Source organism: Ceratotherium simum, chromosome 6 (assembly GCF_057802395.1).
Source record: "Ceratotherium simum simum isolate JZ-2026a chromosome 6, ASM5780239v1, whole genome shotgun sequence".
Taxonomy (NCBI): domain Eukaryota; kingdom Metazoa; phylum Chordata; class Mammalia; order Perissodactyla; family Rhinocerotidae; genus Ceratotherium; species Ceratotherium simum.
Window position 1 is genome coordinate 33,228,468 of NC_141905.1, and position 19,507 is coordinate 33,247,974.

The 19,507-nt window shown below is 37.3% G+C and overlaps 1 protein-coding gene across 2 annotated transcripts in view; it reads left to right on the forward strand.

Annotated features, from left to right (window-relative positions):
• Positions 1 to 17,066, forward strand: part of DNAJC12 (DnaJ heat shock protein family (Hsp40) member C12) — a 32,362-nt gene extending 15,296 nt beyond the window's left edge. For both annotated transcript variants that reach the window (XM_087432952.1, XM_004427078.3), the window contains 3 exons: positions 3,632 to 3,771; positions 11,471 to 11,675; positions 16,539 to 17,066. In XM_087432952.1, the coding sequence (XP_087289078.1) occupies positions 3,632 to 3,771; positions 11,471 to 11,675; positions 16,539 to 16,633 (440 nt within the window). In that variant the 3' untranslated portion in view covers positions 16,634 to 17,066. The remainder of the gene's footprint in view (positions 1 to 3,631; positions 3,772 to 11,470; positions 11,676 to 16,538) is intronic.
• Positions 17,067 to 19,507: the final 2,441 nt, after the last annotated feature.

Genomic DNA, 19,507 nt, shown 5'->3' on the forward strand with positions numbered 1-19,507 from the left:
CCCTTTAACCCATTAATTGCTACAACCTCCAGCAGTGATATTAAATAGTTAATGGCCTGTTGGGTAGCTGTGCTGTCTAGCTTTGGAGCAGGGTCCTGGAGGTGCCCTGCTGTAGTGGGCAGTGTCTCTGGTTGCGAGGGGAACACTTGAAGTGGTGGTATTTGGGGGATGCAGGCTCAGGAACAGCAACTCTTTACCAACTGGGGTACAGAGGTATTTCAGTATTTTCACAATTGTATGGAGGTACCATCAGTATTGACTTCACATTTGCCCTAACGCCTTCTCTTTCAAAGGATCTTGACTACTTCCTCTGAGATATTTTTAAGCACTATCAGGGTAATTTTAATTATTTTTCCCAATGATGCTATTAAAATGTTTCTAATTCACAAAATGTTTTAAGGGTAGGTGTCATTTCTTTGATGCCTGGAGCTCAGGGAACAGCACTATAAGAATATCTTTATATTCACACTCGAAGGAGGAAGCATTCACTCATTCATTCATTCAACAATACTTTTTGAGCCCCTGCTACACTGCTCCAGTGCAAGGGATGCAGCAGAGAACGAAATAATGTCTCTGCCCTCATGGAGTTTGTATTCTGGTAGAGGAGGCAGATCATAAACAAATAACTATGTACTATCAGGGGATAAGTACTACGAAGAAAAGTAATTTGGGCAAGGGAGATAAAGGAATGGGGCCGATTGGGTGGGCAGCCATTTCATATAGCATGGTGAGAGAAGACCTCATCAACAAGATGGCATCTGAGCTGACATCTGAAGGGAGTAAGCCATGTGAGTGCCTGGGGTAAAAGTGTTCTTGGTAGAAAGGACAGCAAGTGCCAAGGTCCTGGGGCTGGCATGTGCTTGGTGTACTCAAGGAACATCAGGGAAGCTACTATGGCTGTAGCAAGGGGAGATGGGGAAAGTAGAAGGAAATGAGGTCAGAGAAGGAAAGAGGGGTAGAGGGCAGGCAGAGCATGTCAGGCCTACTAGCCATGGTGAGAATTTTCAATTTTAAGAGAAATGGGAAGTCATTGCAAGTTATTTTGAGCAAAGGAGTGATGTTATGTGACTTATTTTTCCAAAGATCACTCTGACTGCTGTGCAGAAAATAGACTGAGGCAAAGACAGGAAGATCAGTTAAGAAGCTACCTTCATAATCCAGGCAAGAGAGGATGGTGGCTTGGACCAGAGCAGTGGTGGTGGAGGGGAAGACGAGAGGTCAGATCTTAGGTATATTTTAAAGGTAGAGCCAACAGGCTAATGGATTAGAAGTGAGATGTGAGAGAAAGAGAAGAGTCAAGGATGACTCCAAGTGTATAGAAAATGAATGAAATATTTCCTGACTCCCCAAGCAGAACCAGTCTTGCCTCTATATTTCTATGTATCACATTGTGTTGAAATGATTTGTTTATATGTTTGCTTCCTTACTAGACTCTGAGCTTCTCAAGGGCACAACCTGGATCTCATTGATGAATGATGAAGCTTTTATTATCTCTGGAGGTGGAGGAGAATGTGGGGATTAGAGAGCAACATGCATTGCAGGAAAATGGCAGGGGCAGGAAGGCAGTCAAGTGGAGAGCACCAGCTGGGAAACCTGGCAGGCTTGGTTAGAATCATGGCTCCATCACTTGAAGCTCTGGGACTTGGGGCAAGTTACACTAACCTCCTTCAGCCTAGATTCCATAAAATGGGAATAATAATAATACCTGCCTCATAAGGTTTTCGTAAAAAAGAAAGAAACCCTGTACTCATTAGCAATCGCTTCCCATTTCCCCCTTCTCAGCCCCTGGCAACCACGAATCTACTTGCTGTCTTTATGGATTTGTCTATTCTGGATATTTCATATAAATGGAATCATACAATATGTGGCCTTTCGTGAGTGGCTTCTTTCATATAACATAATGTTTTCAAGGCTCATCCATGTTGTAGCATGTATCAATACTTCATTTCTTTTTGTGGCTCAATGATGATGCCAATATATGGATATACCACATTTTATTTATCCATTTATCAGTTGATGGACATCTGTGTTATTTCCACTTTTTGGCTAGTATGAATAATACTGCTATGAACATTCATATACAAGTTTTTGTGTGGACATATGTTTTCAGTTCTCTTGAGTATATACTTAGGGTTGGAATTCTTGGGTCATATGGTAACTCTATGTTTAACATTTTGAGGAACTGCCAAACTGAGGTAGGGATCCAATTTCCTTCTTTTATATGTGGATATCCAGTTGTCCCAGCACCATTTGTTGAAAAGACTATTCTTTCCCGGTTGAATTGTCTCGATACTCCTGTAGCAAACCAATTGACTGTAAATGTGAGGGTTTATTTCTGGACTCTCAATATCCCCTTTATTTATGTTTATCCTTATGCCAGTACCACACTGTTTTCATTACTGTAGTTTTGTACAAACTTTTAAATTGGCAAGTTGGAGTTCTTCCCACTGTGTTCTTATTTTTCAAGATTGTTTTGACTATTCTGGGTCCCTTGAGTTTGCATATAGATTTTAGGATCAGCTTGTCAATTTCTCCAAAAAAAGGCAGCTAGGATTTTGATTATGTTGAATCTGTACGTCAGTTTGGGGAGTATTACTGTCTTAGCAATATTAGGTCTTCTGATCCATGAACATGGATGTCTTTCCATTTACTTAGATATTTAATTTCTTTCAACAATGTTTTATAGTTTTCGGTGTATAAGTCTTTCACTACTTTTGTTAACATTTTATTAAGTATTTTATTCTTTTTGATGCTATCATAAATGGAATTGTTCCCTTAACTTCATTTTCAGATGCTCATTGCTAATGTGTAGAAACACAATTGATTTTCATATATTGATCTTGTATCCTGCTCCATAGAAAGTTTTAACTTCAGTGAGGAGCAGAAGAGACATTGGAAGTGTTTCTAATAGGGCCATGAAAGGTTTCTGTTATATGCCATCTGGTCAAATAGATCAGTGACAAAGCTACAATTTATCAATCACCTACCATGTTATTTCCTGTGTTGAAAACCTCCCAACAGCTTCCCATTGTTTACTTACAACAAAAAACAGACTAGAATCCTTAGCATGACCTCCAAGGTCCTGGATGACTGGGCCCTTGTCTACACTACAGCCCCATCCCTCATTGTTCTTCCCCTGGTCCTGTGTCCTCCAGTCACATTGGCATCCTCTACTTTCTCTAAATCACATGCTCCTTCCTGCCTTGGAGTCTTCATTTACAATGTTCCTCTAGCCTGGTCACTGCCCTCCCTTACAACTACCACTAGAAAAGGTAATTTTCTTCCTAGGAGACAAAATCATAATTTTTTCCAATGTTTATAAATGTCTATCCTGCTAAATAGATCATGTCTATTGTTCACACCTGTGTCATCAGCACCTGGAACAGCACCTGGCTCATCACTGGAGCTCAGTAAAGGGAGTGAATAAACTATGAGCAAGGTACTTTACATACATGATCTCACTTGTCCTTATGAAACACTTTACAAATGAGGAAACTAAAGCTTGATGAGGTGAACTGGCCCAAGGTCACATAGCTAGTAAGTAGCAGAGACATATTCCAGTAAGATCAGTTTGATTGTTTAAAATAACTCCTCCAAGAGAGAAGTGCTCATCTTTTGATTTGTTTTCCAGTGGAGACTTTTCAGAAACTGCAAAAGGCAAAGGAGACTCTGACTAATGAAGAGAGTCGAGCCCGCTATGACCACTGGCGAAGGAGCCAGGTGTCGATGCCATTCCAGCAGTGGGAAGCTTTGAGTGACTCGGTAAAAATGGTAGGTTTCTTTCTGGGATGAAGTGAATTTATGAAGCTCAGGCTGTCCGTGGATTAGACTCAGGGGGTAGCTTAAAGAGTCAATAGGCAATAGGAGGGAGAAGACCAAGAAGCTGGTAGAATCTGGATATAACTCAGTGTCCACAAAATCCTGTGAAGGGAAATTCAATGGATCAGTGCCAGAAGAGCCCATGACTACATTTGTCAGTCTCTTTGGCTGTTTGATTAAGCATATACACTCTGCATTATCACTTAGTGTTTTATACATTCTGATAACTGTGCTTCTCAAGTTGCTCAGTTAATACTCCCAAATTTTGAACCATTGCAAATTCATCCCTTCTATCATTTTAGTTCATATCAGCCTGTTCTCTCCTCGAGGCTTATAAATTCCATAAAAAACAGGGTCTGATTAATAAAAGAAAGCTGTAAATTATTTGTAAATTATTCCTGTTATAAATTCTGGTGAAAGAATTGTTGGATAGATGCAGAGAGACATTTTAAACCATTGTTATCTTTCTTCATGCCATGAAAAAAACTAAATATCAAAATAATCACTATAAATACTGTGTTATATGTTAATTTTGTTCTTACATTGACTATTATTTATAGAGAAAATACATTCTTAGGCATGATTTGTTATCTAGCTTTTTTCCTACAGGGACACGGTTCTATGACATGAGACTTAGGATACAGGAGTAACCTTATAGGCAAGTCTTCAGGGACACTTGTTAGAATTAGTCTATAATGTGATTCACATCTCTTAAATTACAGCCCTTCAGGGTTACATTTAGATTTCCTTCTTAATGGTTTTTATTTTAAGAAGACTTGAACAAATTGTTTTTTCGCTGATAAAAGATTTGTAATAGTGAGGGAGGGTCTTTGAAGTAATGAGGAAGAACAATGCAAAACTCTCAAAACGTATAGTTAAAGCCACTCTACGTAAAATGTGAACTGTTTTCTTCATCTCATTTTGGAATGAAGTGTATTTTCATATGATTTGTTTAAGGTGGGTTAATTAGTTACGAAGGACTAACGATATGATTATTGAATATATGCACAAAATAACTGGAGAGAATCTTTAAAAAATAGTGACTTAACTTCACATACTCAAAAATAAGATTTTCTTCTTTTACGTTGTGAATATCCAAAATTTTTGTTGACACTGACTAAATAAACATGGTTCTACTGCCTCTGCATAACCGTATTTCCATTCTCCTGTGTGTGACACACTGTAACTGCAACTGAATTAGTGACCCTTGCTATTCTAATGCTTTTTGATTTATATTTCATTTTTTTGATGATCCACTGAACTACGTTACTTAAGTTTAACCGCTAATATCAAGTTAGCTCTGGATTTTTCAAAAACTCTTTTCCAAATCCGTGCTCTAATTTATATTGCTGACGTCTTTCCATTAAAGACTAATTTCCTGTCTCCAAACACATCATTTCTGCTTTGAATTTAGCTTGACTGTGAACTGTTTGAGGTCTTACAATAACTACGTTTTAGATCTTACTGGCTGCATCATTTGTCTTGTCAGCAAAATTGAAATACTACGCCAGGCTAGCATTTGGTTTCGGATTTATTTTTATTAGCAGTACAAATATGATGAGATACATATCTTTCTGCTGTAAATCAGCAGTGATATTTTTTCTTACACAGTCTTCTTTGTTTGGATTGAACCTTGTTGTTTCTGACTTGCTTTTGTTTCTCTTCCTCAGTGGACTTTGAATCCCCTATACCAAGTTTCACATGTTTTGTACCTCATTCGATAGGCTTTCTGTAAATTTCCTTTCATGCCTTACTGTTCTAATCCTCACAGTAACTTTTGCCTGTGGAAGCCTCATCTCTCTCTATAACATTTTAGTTGCTGCTTTCTGTGTGTGTGCATTTCATCCTGTCACGTTCGCTACCCTAGGGAAATAAATAACAATTGTCATACTTAGTATTGTTCAGCACCTAATAGATCATTGTCTATCCTTTTGTAGATAAACATCACCATTGGGGTGTTTGGGTTAGGTGTATCATGTATGCCTTTCTGGCTATAAAATGGTTATAACTTAGGGTTCGAATTTTACGTGACATTTGTCTAAAACACATCTGCATGTTCGCTTGCCTTACACATTTATAGATTGTTAAATCTCATAAAATCCCTACCTTTCACATCATCAACCCTGTGTTTCTACTTTTCATCTAAGCAATATAATCCTTCTGGAAGGAAAAGCATTACTTGGGAGCAATATTAGTCCCAATACCTTCAAGGCAGGACAAATCACAATGCACTTTTGCAGCATCACACACAAGTTCATATAGTGGGAATCTCCTTTGGGAGAATTCCTCAATGAGCCACAGCTTCAAGGCTGATGCATTTCTATCATCCAAGAGTGATGAAATTGTAGCTGGTATTTTTTTTCTCATACCAAGTCGCTATCACTTCACTAGCTATTTTTCTTTTCCCTTTTAGAATTTCCTCTTGATAGTGTCATTCATAAAAATATTTTAAGAATTCATCCAGGTCAATGAATATGTTGGAAATTTAAGTTTAGATATGTGATGTTGGATATGGGGTGAAGGCTTCAGTAACCATGCTGTTAGGAAAATAGACACCTTTCTAGCTCAAAGAATCTTAGGGAAATTCATCTATGTCATGCCCAGTGATTTTAGCCCAAGGGATCCAGGGTCTGAATGGCTCTCCCTCTAGCTCCAAAATATATGGCAGAATGACTGTGGGAAAATGGTTGCAGCAAAGCCACAGTTAAAATAAAGTGCTGAGAAAAGTTCTCATGAGCTGTTAAAAATGTCTTATGCCCTATAATTGCTATAAATTTTATAAAGAGTTAAGAGAAACACATTTTTGGTGAACTGATTGTTTGACAAATTGATTGCTTGGTGCTGGCCTGCCAGTCATCCTCACATGCAGGTATTTGTCTACTGATTGCTTCTGGGTTCCAAGGCTGGGTCATGTGTCTTTGGGGTGAGTCCAATTGGCTACAGACTACCAGGGAACCTTCCTACTATGCCTGTATAGCCAGTTTCTCCAGCCAGATGGGAAACTGTGCAGTTCAGTACCTTCTGGGCCTGTCCTAATTGGATGGTATCAGAAAGCAGGTCAGAAATCAGCCAGGCAAGTAAAATATTCACTTGTAGTGATCCAGGCTAAAAATAACCAGTCAATTTTGAATAGTTATTTAGCTGATCCATGGCTTATTTGAGTCAACTGACTTTTTTTTCTATTTGTCTCAATGTTTACTGCCATGTAGACACAATTTTTTATATTTCAGTGTTGACCAAGGTCCAGAATTTAAGAAAATGACTTAGAGAAAAAAACCCAACTCGTTAAGGAAAGCTGGTAAACAAGTTAATTGAGAAGGCAGAATAACAACATAAGGATTTCACAGTGGCCTTTGCACCCAGGCTTGATGTCTGTTTGGTGTTGGTTTACTCCATGCACAGGTGATTTTCTGTCTTCTGCAGTTCGTTATTTTGCAATACAGACTCTTCCCTTCCTAGTCTCCTTCTTAGTCTCTATCAACTGCTACCATTTGATTTTTTTATTGATGCTCATTCTATTGTACTGTGTCACTCCACAGTAGTTTGCTTTCTGTTAAATGTTGTGCTTCCTAACTAATACCTAAGTGGAGCTGAGAAATATGCTCTGTGAACACAGAAATGAGTGATCTAATTGTGTCCCAGCAAAGCAGGATGCTTAGCATCACTCTTACATTCGTCCTTTGATTGAACTACAAAGCATGAGAAGTGCCTGTATATAAGCTTAGATACAGTTTGAATTTTCCCGTGTGTTTCTTTGATTGGGATCTGTAGATACAGGTGTCTGTTAATAAAATACTTTATTCTGAGTTACTTATAAAGGGGATGGATGAGTAAGACTACTGTCTCAGAATATCTTTTCACTGAGGGCTGTCAAAGCATTTACTGTAGATGAGTCATGAATCCTCACCCCCCATCTAAGGCAGATGGTAGGCACTTCTATTCCAGGCAAGAAGTACTGAGGCACAGAGTTGACCCATTGTGTACAGGCCACCTAGCTGACCTGTGATAGCTGACCTGAGCTCGTATTTTCAGCTCCATAGGCCCTGAATTCTTGAATTTCTTACTCTCTGTTTTTTACTAACCCTCTCAATATCCTTTTCCCACCACAGAGAAAGCTGCTGGCCAGCCTCTCCTATTCCGTGCATATGCAAAAAACCCAAGAAACCAAACAAACCAAATGACAACAGTAACAACAACAGACCCAAACCAACCAAACCAAAACCAGATTATTTTGTACACCAGCTGAGGCCATTGCCCACTTTTAAAATTAACGTCTTTATTTTGAAATAAGGCCTACAGAAAAAAGCTTAACACCTGCATCTAGCAAGTGGTTATGATGTATATACTCTGTAACCAGAAGTTCCCCCCTTATATATTTTGGCAATCATGACTGCATCTAATTTTTAAAATATAAGTTTTCTTATTGTACATATATATAATCTTGTCATAGAAAATTTAAAAAACACCAAAAAATAAAAATAAAAGAAAAGGAAAAAATAATTTTATGATCCTGTTACACAAAGATAACTACATTAACATTTTGGTGCGTTTTCTTCCATTTTTTGTCCCTTTCATTTGTTGATGTGAGAGCCAATTACATTGAATGGTGGCAGTAACTGCTTTACAGGATGGTTCTTGGATCTTGGGGCGAGTGGGTTGGTGATATTTGGAGAAGGAGATTCAAGATGATGCTTCGTTGCAGTTGGGGAGAGAGAGGTTGAAGGTGGGAAGAAGGCAGTTCTTGGATTAAGGCAGAGAGCTTGAATATCCTCATGGTTTTAGGGTGTGTTCAAGCTACATTGCCCTCCAGTATGTCTATATGTCTATATTTTATGTGTGTATTGACATATATATTTATATATTTATATTTTGAATATATCTATCTACCTTTTAATATAGTTGAGATCATGCTATTTATGATCATTTTGGTTATTATTCATTAACACCATGCTGTTAACATTTACATTGAAAAGATTCTAAGAAGGCATTTTACCCCTTTGCACTTTCCTTTTCTTCTTGGTGAGATGCTTCTCCTTGCTCCTGCCTGTGAGGCCAGTGTTAGTGCTCCTGAGACAGATGACAAGAAATTGTGGTGTCTCTCTAAGCTCTTTAAGATGCTGATGAACACTCCCTACCCTAGCCCCTACCATTGCTTAGGTGAGCCAACTTGGCCATGTACACATGTAATATTTGGCTGCTTCCCAATATAGCTTTGTTTAAACTGGTAAATACAGTGATGCCCTCAGGCAGAAGTTGACAACCCCAGTATTAGAAGATATGTCAGATTTTCCTGGAAAGAAGTGCACTGAAGATGAAAGGAACATGTTCCTTGTGTCATGGGACACGGGTGTAGCAGAGGCGGTGGCCCCTTCTGTGGTCCATGGCACAGTTTTGTTTTGTTTTGTTTCATGAGGAAGATTGGCTCTGAGCTAACATCCGTTGCCAATCTTCCTCTTTTTTGCTGAGGAAGATTAGCTCTGAGCTAACATCTCATGGCACAGTTTTTAAATGTCACAGCTTCTGGGCTTATTCAATAAAGCTTGGACTTCAGAAAATCAATGCTTTGGTTTGGTTTGGTTTCTTTGCTTCGCTTTTTCTTTATTTTTTACAGCACAGGAAAACAATATCCCGGATATCAGGAAAATAATTTATTCTGGGTTTTAAATGTCCCCAAATATGTGGCTTGTGGGTTTTCCTTGGGTTTTTGAGTAACAGAAATAGTGTGCAGCTGTTCAGTAGTGCTTCAGGAATAGCGTCCCCTAATATCCGGATGAGGTTTCATGAAACAGTTGTTTATTATTTTGGTCGATGCAGGGCTAAGTATTTTACTTGAAATATTCTTGACAGAGCAAACTCTCAGTCTCTGTCTCCCTGTGTACTCATCTATTCATCCTTCCATTCATCCACCGTCCATCCAATTTTAAACACTTTAATAGGTAATACATATACCGGGCACAAAATGAAAAAGGTACAAAAGGATGTACGGGGAAAAGTAACTCTCTTACCTTTGTTCCTCAGTCCTCCTGATCTAACAAACTCTTTCGTTTTGAAGATCCATTTTGATCTTCCCCTCACTCTCGACCCCACCATAAGCAGCCAGAGCTACGTTGGCAAAATTAGACAGTTGTCACTGGGCAAAGGACTGCCACCAAGCATATTGGACACAGTTCTAGGGTATCAGGTTTCTGGGGAGAGTTTTCAAGGGTTTTTGACCTTGTGTTTGCCTAAAAATATAAGTTATACCAGAAGTCAATGGGCAATACCCAACACTGTTGATTTATGGTCCCTGATTTTTTAAAATTGTAAATTAAAAATATAATAAAACTAACATGCTTTTGTTAAAAAAAAAGCAAAGTAGTACAAGATATGTAATAAAAAATGAATACATCCTTATTTCAGATTCCAGTTATACTCCCCTCTCTCAGAAAGCCACCATTGCAATTTCCTGTGTTTCCTTCTAGAAATCTTTCATACAATGTACACAAACACACTCACATTATCCTTTAAAAAAAAAATAAATGGAAAGATATTTAGAAAGTTCTTATTATTTGAGGATAACTGAACTTGAAAAAGTTCACCTAAAGTGAATCCATTTAAAGTTAGGACAAATATTTCATAGTAAATATTGATTTAATACCTGCTTTGTGCCATGAGTTTTCTGAAAGAGAAGATGTATAATCCAGAATTCTAATATTTGCCAAGTCTGCATTGGTCATGGCCAGACGGAAGGTCACCATAGTAGTTGTGGGAACAGTAGTTAAAATAGTTACAATAGTAGTAGGTTTAATTTCTGGCATGGCTCAGGGCACATAGCCTCATTGTTTGTTTGTGTTTTGGTGGTATAATACTTTTAAAGTGTATAATTCAGTGGCGTTAAGTACATTCATAATGTTGTTCACCAATCATCACTATGTAGTTCGAGAACTTTTTTGTCACCTCAAAAGGAAACCCTGTAGCTGTTAGCAATTACTCCGTACTCCCATCTCCCCCAGCTCCTGGTAACCACCAATCTGCTTTCTCTCTGTATGGATTTCTCTATTCTGGATATTTTGTATAAGTGGAATCATACAATAAGTGGCTTTTTGTGTCTGGCTTCTTTTATTTAGCATAATGTTTTCAAGATTTATCCACATTGTAGTACTTCATTCCTTTTTTATGTCCAAATAATATTCCACTGTATGCATATACCACATTTTTATTTATCCATTCATGAATTAATAGACATTTGGGTTGTTTCCATCTTTTGGCTTTTGTGAATAGTGCTGCTATGAATATTTGTGTATAAGTTTTTCTTTGAACACCTGTTTTCAATTCTTTTGGGTATATACCTAGGAATGGACTTGCTGGATCATATGGTAATTCTGTGTTTAACATTCTGAGGAAACATCTCATTCTTTGAAGCTCTCTGATGCTGGTCTCTTTGCTCTGTACCATGATATGGATTTTTCCTTATGTCATTAGTCTTCCAAATCAGACAGGATTAATTAATTCATATCTGGATTAATTGATTAATATCTAGTTAATGGTCAAATCTAACATTCTGTTAATCAGCACTATAATAGTAGGTCAGGTGTTACCACATATTAAACTTTAAATATAGAAAACTATATAATATTGATTTTATATTATATATTTGCTTAAATTAATGTAGTCAATGCACTGGGCTGTCAGAAGTAAAAAGGATCTGATGCTGGAAGAATCTGACCAGACTCATACCAACAAGATTGAAAATGAGGAAGGGAACGAGCAAAGAGAGATAAAGAAAGAGGAGCTGGATTCAACCACAGAGAAAATGGAGCAAAAAGAATCTGAGTCCCTGGAGAAGTCATTCTCCCCACAAAATCCAGATTCTCCAGGTAAGTCATGTCATGCAGCTTTGCAAGACAGGGAAGGTCTGAAATTAAAGGGCTTGGTTTATATTGCATTTATTCTCGATCTTTTCCAACTGCACAGTAGTGCCAAATTTAAGGATTGGTTTGGCATCTTAAAAGATACTTACTTAGCATTGACACAAACTGGAAGATATATTCCTCAATACATTCCTTGCAAGGGGCCAATTTGAGACGTTTCTTTGAGTGTCTTCGGCTTGACTGAAATAACACTAGCTAACATTTATCAGGTGTTTATTATGTGCAGGAATGTTCTTTACATATATCACTCTACATCTATTATCTTGTTTGATATTAATTTTACACATATTAATTTCTTTACTTCTCACTACAAGTTTGTGAGGTTGGCACCAATATTATTCTCATTTTACACATGAGGAAACTGAAGCCCAGGGAGGTTGAATAATTTTCTGAAGGCTGTACAGCTTGTATGTGGCAGGGAAGGGGTCTGTTCTAAGGCAGTTTGGCCTCAGAGTCTGTTTCTAAGGCACTGCACTATCCTGAGAAGATACCTTATCTGTAGGGAGCCCTGTGGATATTCTGAATCTCATATAGATCCATTGAAGCAGGGTATTATAGAGGTTAAACTCCTGGCTCCCAAACTATACTACCTGGGTTCACATCCTACCTCTACTACTGATTATCTGGATTACGTGATAAGTTACTTAGCTTCTCTAGACCTCAGTTTTCTCATCTATAAAACAGAGTTCATAATGGTACCTTCTCATAGAGTTATTATGAGGATTAAATGAGGAGATCCATGCAAACGCTTAGCGCAGTGATTCACCTATAGCAGGTCCTGGATATGTGTTAGGCATGTTATCATTCCTTTGTCTATCTGGCCGTCCCACTGTGTTTATCTTGTATAGGTGTGTTATATACACACACTGCAACTGTCCTCCAAATTCTTATCTGATTCTCAGGGTTGTGATACAACACTTCATTAGAATTGAGCTTTTAAGCAGAAGATTCTTGAACATCCTTGAATACTTATTTAGATAAAGTAGATAATTAGATAGTTTGTGGAGAATTATAGATTTTGTAGAAATAGTCACTTCAGATTTCTCTTTGGGGAGAACTTTTATATGCTCGCTACCTTCTGGGAATAAAGATCCTTAGAGTTTGATTCAGGTGTCTCTGCTGGTTACCCAAGAGATCCTTTTGTAGAGTCTGCACATTGACTACATCAGCCTCATAACTGGAAATGGTTATAATATAACAAACTGATCAAAGCAGAAGCCTGAATTTCAGAAAAACAGTGTTTTAAGCTAACACACACATACAAACACCCACCCACATGCACACACAGGCAAACACGCAAATGTTTATCCTTTCAGCCCTGGAATGTTCAGATCTGTGCTTCCTGAACCCCTGGACCCCCCTGTGACCTTCTGTTTTGGATTCAGATGTAGTTTGAGTTCACCAGAACTGATGGAGTTGGACACTTCAGAGATTCAGGCATAATGCTAGGCCTCATTTGAATCCCTCTCATAAGAGTATATGAAATTTTCTCTGTATTTTAAAAAATACTTATTTAGGTATTTAAAAACCCCAAAGTAATATGAGCTTGTCATTAAAAAATTCAAAGAATCATATATAAACAATAACTTAGTGTCTAGCCCAGTCTCTCATCCTTCTCTGCTTCTACTTCCTGAAGTAACCAATGCAGATGCCCAGGCGTGTCTCCTTCCACACTGTTCTCTATGCTAACACAAGCATATACAAGCAGACGTTCACTTATGAGGGCTTTAAAAATAAAGAACAGCATTATACTGTGCACATTCCTCTGTGTTGCACAGTGGCTAAGAGCGTAGACTCTGGAACCAGATCCCAGCTTTTCCACTGATGAGTTAGTTGTGTGACCTTAGGCAAGGGAGCTGTAGCTGAGTTTTCTTATCTAAATATCATGGTCAAAACATTAGTGTCTACCTTGTAAGGTTTTTTTAAGGAGTAAATAACTTAATATACATAAAATATTTAGACCAGGTACATGGCAAGCGTTTTTTTAGTGTTAGCATTTACTATTGTGGGACTTCTCCTTAGACTCTTACATTTAGAATTAACTCATTCTTTTTAACAGCTGATAAATATTCTACAGTGTAGATGTAACGTAATTTACTCAGAATAAATTGTGATGCCAGTTTTGATGCCCTCATATTGTGAAGTATATTCTCTTACCGTGCTTGAGGGATGAAGTGAAGGGGGTGAGAGGAGGAAGGATCATCGTTCTGAGAAGTTGCTGTTGGAGAATAAGAACTATGAAATTTTGCCAAAGCCTGCATTTACCAGTATTTTCTTAATGTTGTTTAAGAGATTGGCTGTTCTAAGTAGTACCTTAAAGTTGGAGTGATAAACCAAAGTGTAATTGCACGATTATTTATAATTTCACTTTACTGAAGTGTAAATTTTCATAACATTAGCATTTAAGAAATATTATTCATGTCAGCTTTACCAAGCCCTGAGTGGCTTCTCACATAACTTTTCAGCATATTTGTGAATTTCCTCATGTAATGCATGGTATTTACTTTGGAGGTCGCCTTTTGATGCCTCTTCAGTCATGAGCAGCCATCAAATAGTCCCCACCATATTCTAACTCTTCATTACAACCAGTAAAATAGGGAGCACGGCATCTGAAAACCGGTGTGGGAGACAATCTCACTTTTACTTTCTTTCCATTTAAATATGCAATAAATATGCCTTCTGATAAATGCAATTCTAGAATCAAATAGTTTGTGTAATATCCTGGAGTCAAAAAAAAATTCAAATGTACCATATGCTGTTGGTGTGCTGCCATGTCCTCTGGACATCTACCTTCCCAGGCATTGCCAACCCTATGGCTTCTACCAGAGGGGCTTCCTCTCGCAGTGGAGCCTGCTTGGCGGCAAAGGAGCAGGCAGTAAGTACCAGGAAGTAAACACTCCTTGGGTGTAGCCATCAGACAATAATGAATGGGAGTGGGAGGCTCCTTCACCCCTCAAGTGGAATAACTCTGAGGAGTTTTTATAGTGTCTCCCAGGGGTCCCCAGAGCGATGAAGCCCCAGTTGCCCAGGGTAGTAACTTGCCTAATAATGTACCTTTTATAGACTTGGTTCTCTTCCCCACCTCCCTACCAGGGCCTCCTGGAATCACGTCCCAAATTAGCTACTTGCATTCAAGTTCTTGTCTGGGGCTCTATTTCTAGGGGAACTCAGACTAGAATATACCTTATTCAAACTACAAAATAACACGTATTTACTGTAGTAAAGTGAGAAAATATGGCCAAGCAAAAGGAAGATAATACAACAACTTGTAATCTTACCACCTAGAGACATATCTATTATTGATCTTTTGGTGTATTTTTATATATGTCAGTATATCTAAAACTAAAAAGATCATACTGTACATATTTTGTGTGTGTGTTTCAATTACAGGTAGTCAGAAACAATTTCCTTTTTGCTTTTTCCCCAAATGGAAATTCTTTTAGATTTGTTTTCTCTGATAATTCCAAAGAAAGTGCAGACAGATCCGGTTTTCCTAAGATAACCGCTGTCAACTATTCTATATTTTTCCTGACTAGATATTTAGATAATAGTTTTAAATATCAGTGGAGGTATATTTTATGTATTATTCTGTAACCTGCTTTTTCATCATCAATATTATAAACATAAAAAATGACACAAGGCATACTTTTCCATTGTAGAAAAATAAGAAAATACAGATAAACAAAAAAAGAGTATAAAAAATGAAAATCATGTCTATTCCAACTATCCAGGGATAACTGTTAACATTTAGTGGTAATTCCTTGTAGACTTTAAAAAAAATTTTACATAGATACTCATGTAAATAATGAATTTAGGAATGTATAAACTGTTTTCTAACCACCTGTCACTTAGCAATATGTTATGAGCATTTTCTATGACCACAAATATTAAAAAATTATTAATGACTATATCAAAACCTTTTAACCAACTTTCTCTTGCTGAAGTTTTAGATTGCTTCTGATTTTTAAAAAACATTTATAAATGGTATCATGATAAACATCTTTATAGTTAAACCCTTGAGCACATCTATGATTATTTCCTTAGGATAGATTTCTAGAAGTAGGATTATTGGGTTAAAGGTTTAAACATTTTTTTTTTTTATAATTTTATTTATTTATTTTTCCCCCAAAGCCCCAGTAGATAGTTGTATGTCATAGCTGCACATCCTTCTAGTTGCCGTATGTGGGACGCGGCCTCAGCATGGCCGGAGAAGCGGTGCGTCGGTGCACGCCCGGGATCCGAACCTGGGCCGCCAGTAGCGGAGCTCAAGCACTTAACCGCTAAGCCACGGGGCCGGCCCAAGGTTTATACATTTTAATGAGTTGGATAAATATTGCCAAGTTGCCTGCCAGAAGAGTTTTGCCAATTTACACTTCCTCCAGTAGAGAAGGAAAAGGACCTTTTCTCTAGTTTTCAACAAAGTTGTTCATTAGTGTAAAAAAAATCTTACTATCATGGAATAAATTATTTGTATTTCCAAGGATCCTTTACTGCTGACCTTTGACTCTTGGTAGTTGTTTGAAAGTTGTTTCCAATTTCTTTGCAGGTGAATTGTCAAAATTCCCACCACTGGACGAATCTATAAACACCCTTTTATTATTAATCATTTACGCATGTGAGGTCCTCTCATCCATATAAACGAATTCCTGTTTGTAAGAATTCAAAAGTCTGCTTAAGTTAATCAGTTTCCGTAAGATATTAATAATTCATACTAAAGTCTTACCCTTACACTTTACTTATTTTAGTGAAATCTTATCACCAAACCATTTTCTTTTCCTGCCTCTGATTTAAAACTCCTCTCTTCTAAAGGTTCTTCAGATGAGAACCGCTGGCACCTTCATTTCCGCTGGTCTGCAGATGCTCCCTCAGAACTCCTGAGGAAATTCAGAAACTATGAAATATGAAATGTCCCTGCTCCAGGAATGAGAGAGCGCAAGACCATCTCCTGTGCTGCCAACAAGCAGTCTTAGTTCAAATCTTAAAGATGTTATGTTTATGTGTCAGGTTTGTGAATCGCTGAGTACTGATTGCTTCCTCCATCCTTGAACCCATTCTCAGGATGTGTTAGTTAAATGAGAAAAATTTTAGATGTTTCTTTTAATATTTAAATAAACTAAGGCTCTTAGATTCAAAGTAGCTTGTATTATGTGCATTTTCCTGTTAATGTTATTTATAGAAATCTATCTAAAAAGATCTATCTCTGTATTTAAATATTTCATTGATACACCATGATCTTTATTAGTGCTGGATGTACAAGAAATGTTTTCTGACTCTTGACTTAAAATGAAATGTGAAATTACTTGTCTAAACCCTATAGAGTGAAATAAACAATTTTCCCAAAGTTCATGATGAATTTATAATTCAATTGTATTTTGAAAATAATTTGAATATTTCTACTTTAATTTTAATAATTGTAAATCTAAAAGGCTTTTATTTGAGGAAATATGTTTTTACAAGACTTCTTTTGTTATTATAGCTAGTGATAAAAAATTTATAAATTATGTTCTAACTATGAAAATGGGCCTGTTAGGTAACATATCTTTTTTAGTTCGGAATTATTAATTGTCATGTATAATCTATGGATATTTTTTAGTTTGCAAACAAGTAAATGAAAAATTAAGAAGAAAAACGATTTTAGAGCAGGAGTTCCTTAGTCATTGACAGAGTTTTCATTGTCTACAGCAAAATGAGAAAAATAGCAATATAGAAAGTTTTTTTAAAAAAGCTAAATTATTCAGAAATTATGTCCTTACTACCTTTGTGGTTTAAAATATGCTTCCTTTTATGAAATACTATCATAGTAGATTGTATTAGTTTGCTAGGGCTGCCATAACAAAATACCACAGACTGGGTGGCTTAAACAACATTTCCCACAGTTCTGGAGGCTAGAAGTCCAAGATCACAGGGTATGCAGGTTTGGTTTCTTCTAAGGCCTCTTTCCTTGTCTCGCTGCCTTCTGGATGTGTCCTCACATGACCTTTCTCTGTGCACGCGCATCCCTGGTGTGTCTTTCCCTCTTCTTATAAGGACACCAGTCATATTGGATTAGGACTCCCCCCTAACAGCCTCTTTTTAACTTAATTGCCTCTTTAAAGACCTTATCTGCAGATAAGGTTACATTCTGAGGTAGTGGGGTTTGGGACTTCAACATATGAGTTTTAGAGGAACACAATTTAGTCCATAACATAGATGAAAGGTGGTTTTTTTCCCAACAAATACAACCCTGTGTTGGTTCCCTTAGTTTTATTTGAATTTTTACTGTTTTGTCAAATCCAAAAGATAGGACCAGCCATTTAGAGAATTATTTCTATCAATACTTCACCACTTGGGTAAAATGTGATTTGGCCTTGTTACCAGATCTGCAAATTTTACTTCATAAATAGAAAAAAATTATATTTTTTAAGGCTTGTTGTTTATTTTATTATAAAATAAAGTTCAAAGAACATTAAAAGGCCAAAGGCCTTTTGGCATGAGGAAGAATGGATCTTAGGTTCAGTCAAGCTGGGCATGGAGCTCCTCTCCGCAGAGTCCTTGGGGAGGCCTGGGTGGAAGGGACCGCAGGGTCCGGCAGGAGGGCAGAGAGCAGTCAGCACGCACCAGGACACAGTACAGAGCTGGGGTCAGCGGCGCTGGTTGGCCTCTGCAGGCTCAGCAGCTCGCTAGGTACATCCGTGTGCTGAAAAATATGGCTTGTTAAATTAATAAAATGAACTTCTGGATTACAACTGCCTGTCGTAATGCCTGCCTGGCCCAGGTGGGCACTCAAAAAATACTGGATTGAATAAGCTAGTTTTTGAATCTAAGAATCAGGCTTTTAATTTTTTCTCTTGCTTCCCCCTAGACTGTCTGACTATAGCACTGATGACTTTTAATGACTTGTCAAGGGGAAAACCACTCCCATGCCCACGGGCCCCTCTGCTTTGTTACAGACACATTTCCCAATTGTTGACAAGATTGAGCACTAGGTCTTGTTTGCTTTTCTCTCTCATGATGCCTGAAACCTCCAAATAAGAAATGAGAAATAGCTCCAATGGGAGTTTATAATTGGTCCCATATAACTTAGTAGGAGACCTTTTATTCTTAAACATTTAAATACTCTCCCGAACTCAAAGTTTAAAAAGGGAGGGAGACTGTGCTTTGATAATATTTTTTCTTTTTGAATGAAAACTAAGGGGAAAACTGGCAACTTTTCTTCAATAATTTGTTTGAATTCCCCAGTGTGTCCAGCACAACCACACTCATATGTATGCATAATAGCACATTTTCAAAGCCATTTATTTTTGGATTATGGCTCAACTTCATGATGTAGCAAACTGATTATGAAAAGACAATTTTACATAAAGGTTATTAAGTTCTTAAGTTAGCTCTAAATGGTGAAGATAATTTGTTTCTTTCATATTTGATATTGAATGAATGAATGAATGAGGCACATATTTCTTGAGAACATTATTATGTGATAAATATTGTACTAGCATTTGTATAGGATATAAAAATTCTTAAATCATGTTTATGGTCTTGAGTAGTTGATAATCTAGTGAAATAAGACAGGTATAGTGAAATAAGATATAAGAATATCTTTCAGTTTAAAAGGAATATATCAAATTAGTTTAAGCATGTAATGTGTTTAGAACATGTCTGGCACAAAGTAAGCACTATACGTATTACTTACTATGGTAACTATATTATTATATGTTAAGTCTTGTGATCATCAGTTAACAGGATTATGGCCTCCCATCCTCCTGCTCTCCCTCCCTCAATCCCTTTCCCCCACTTCTCCA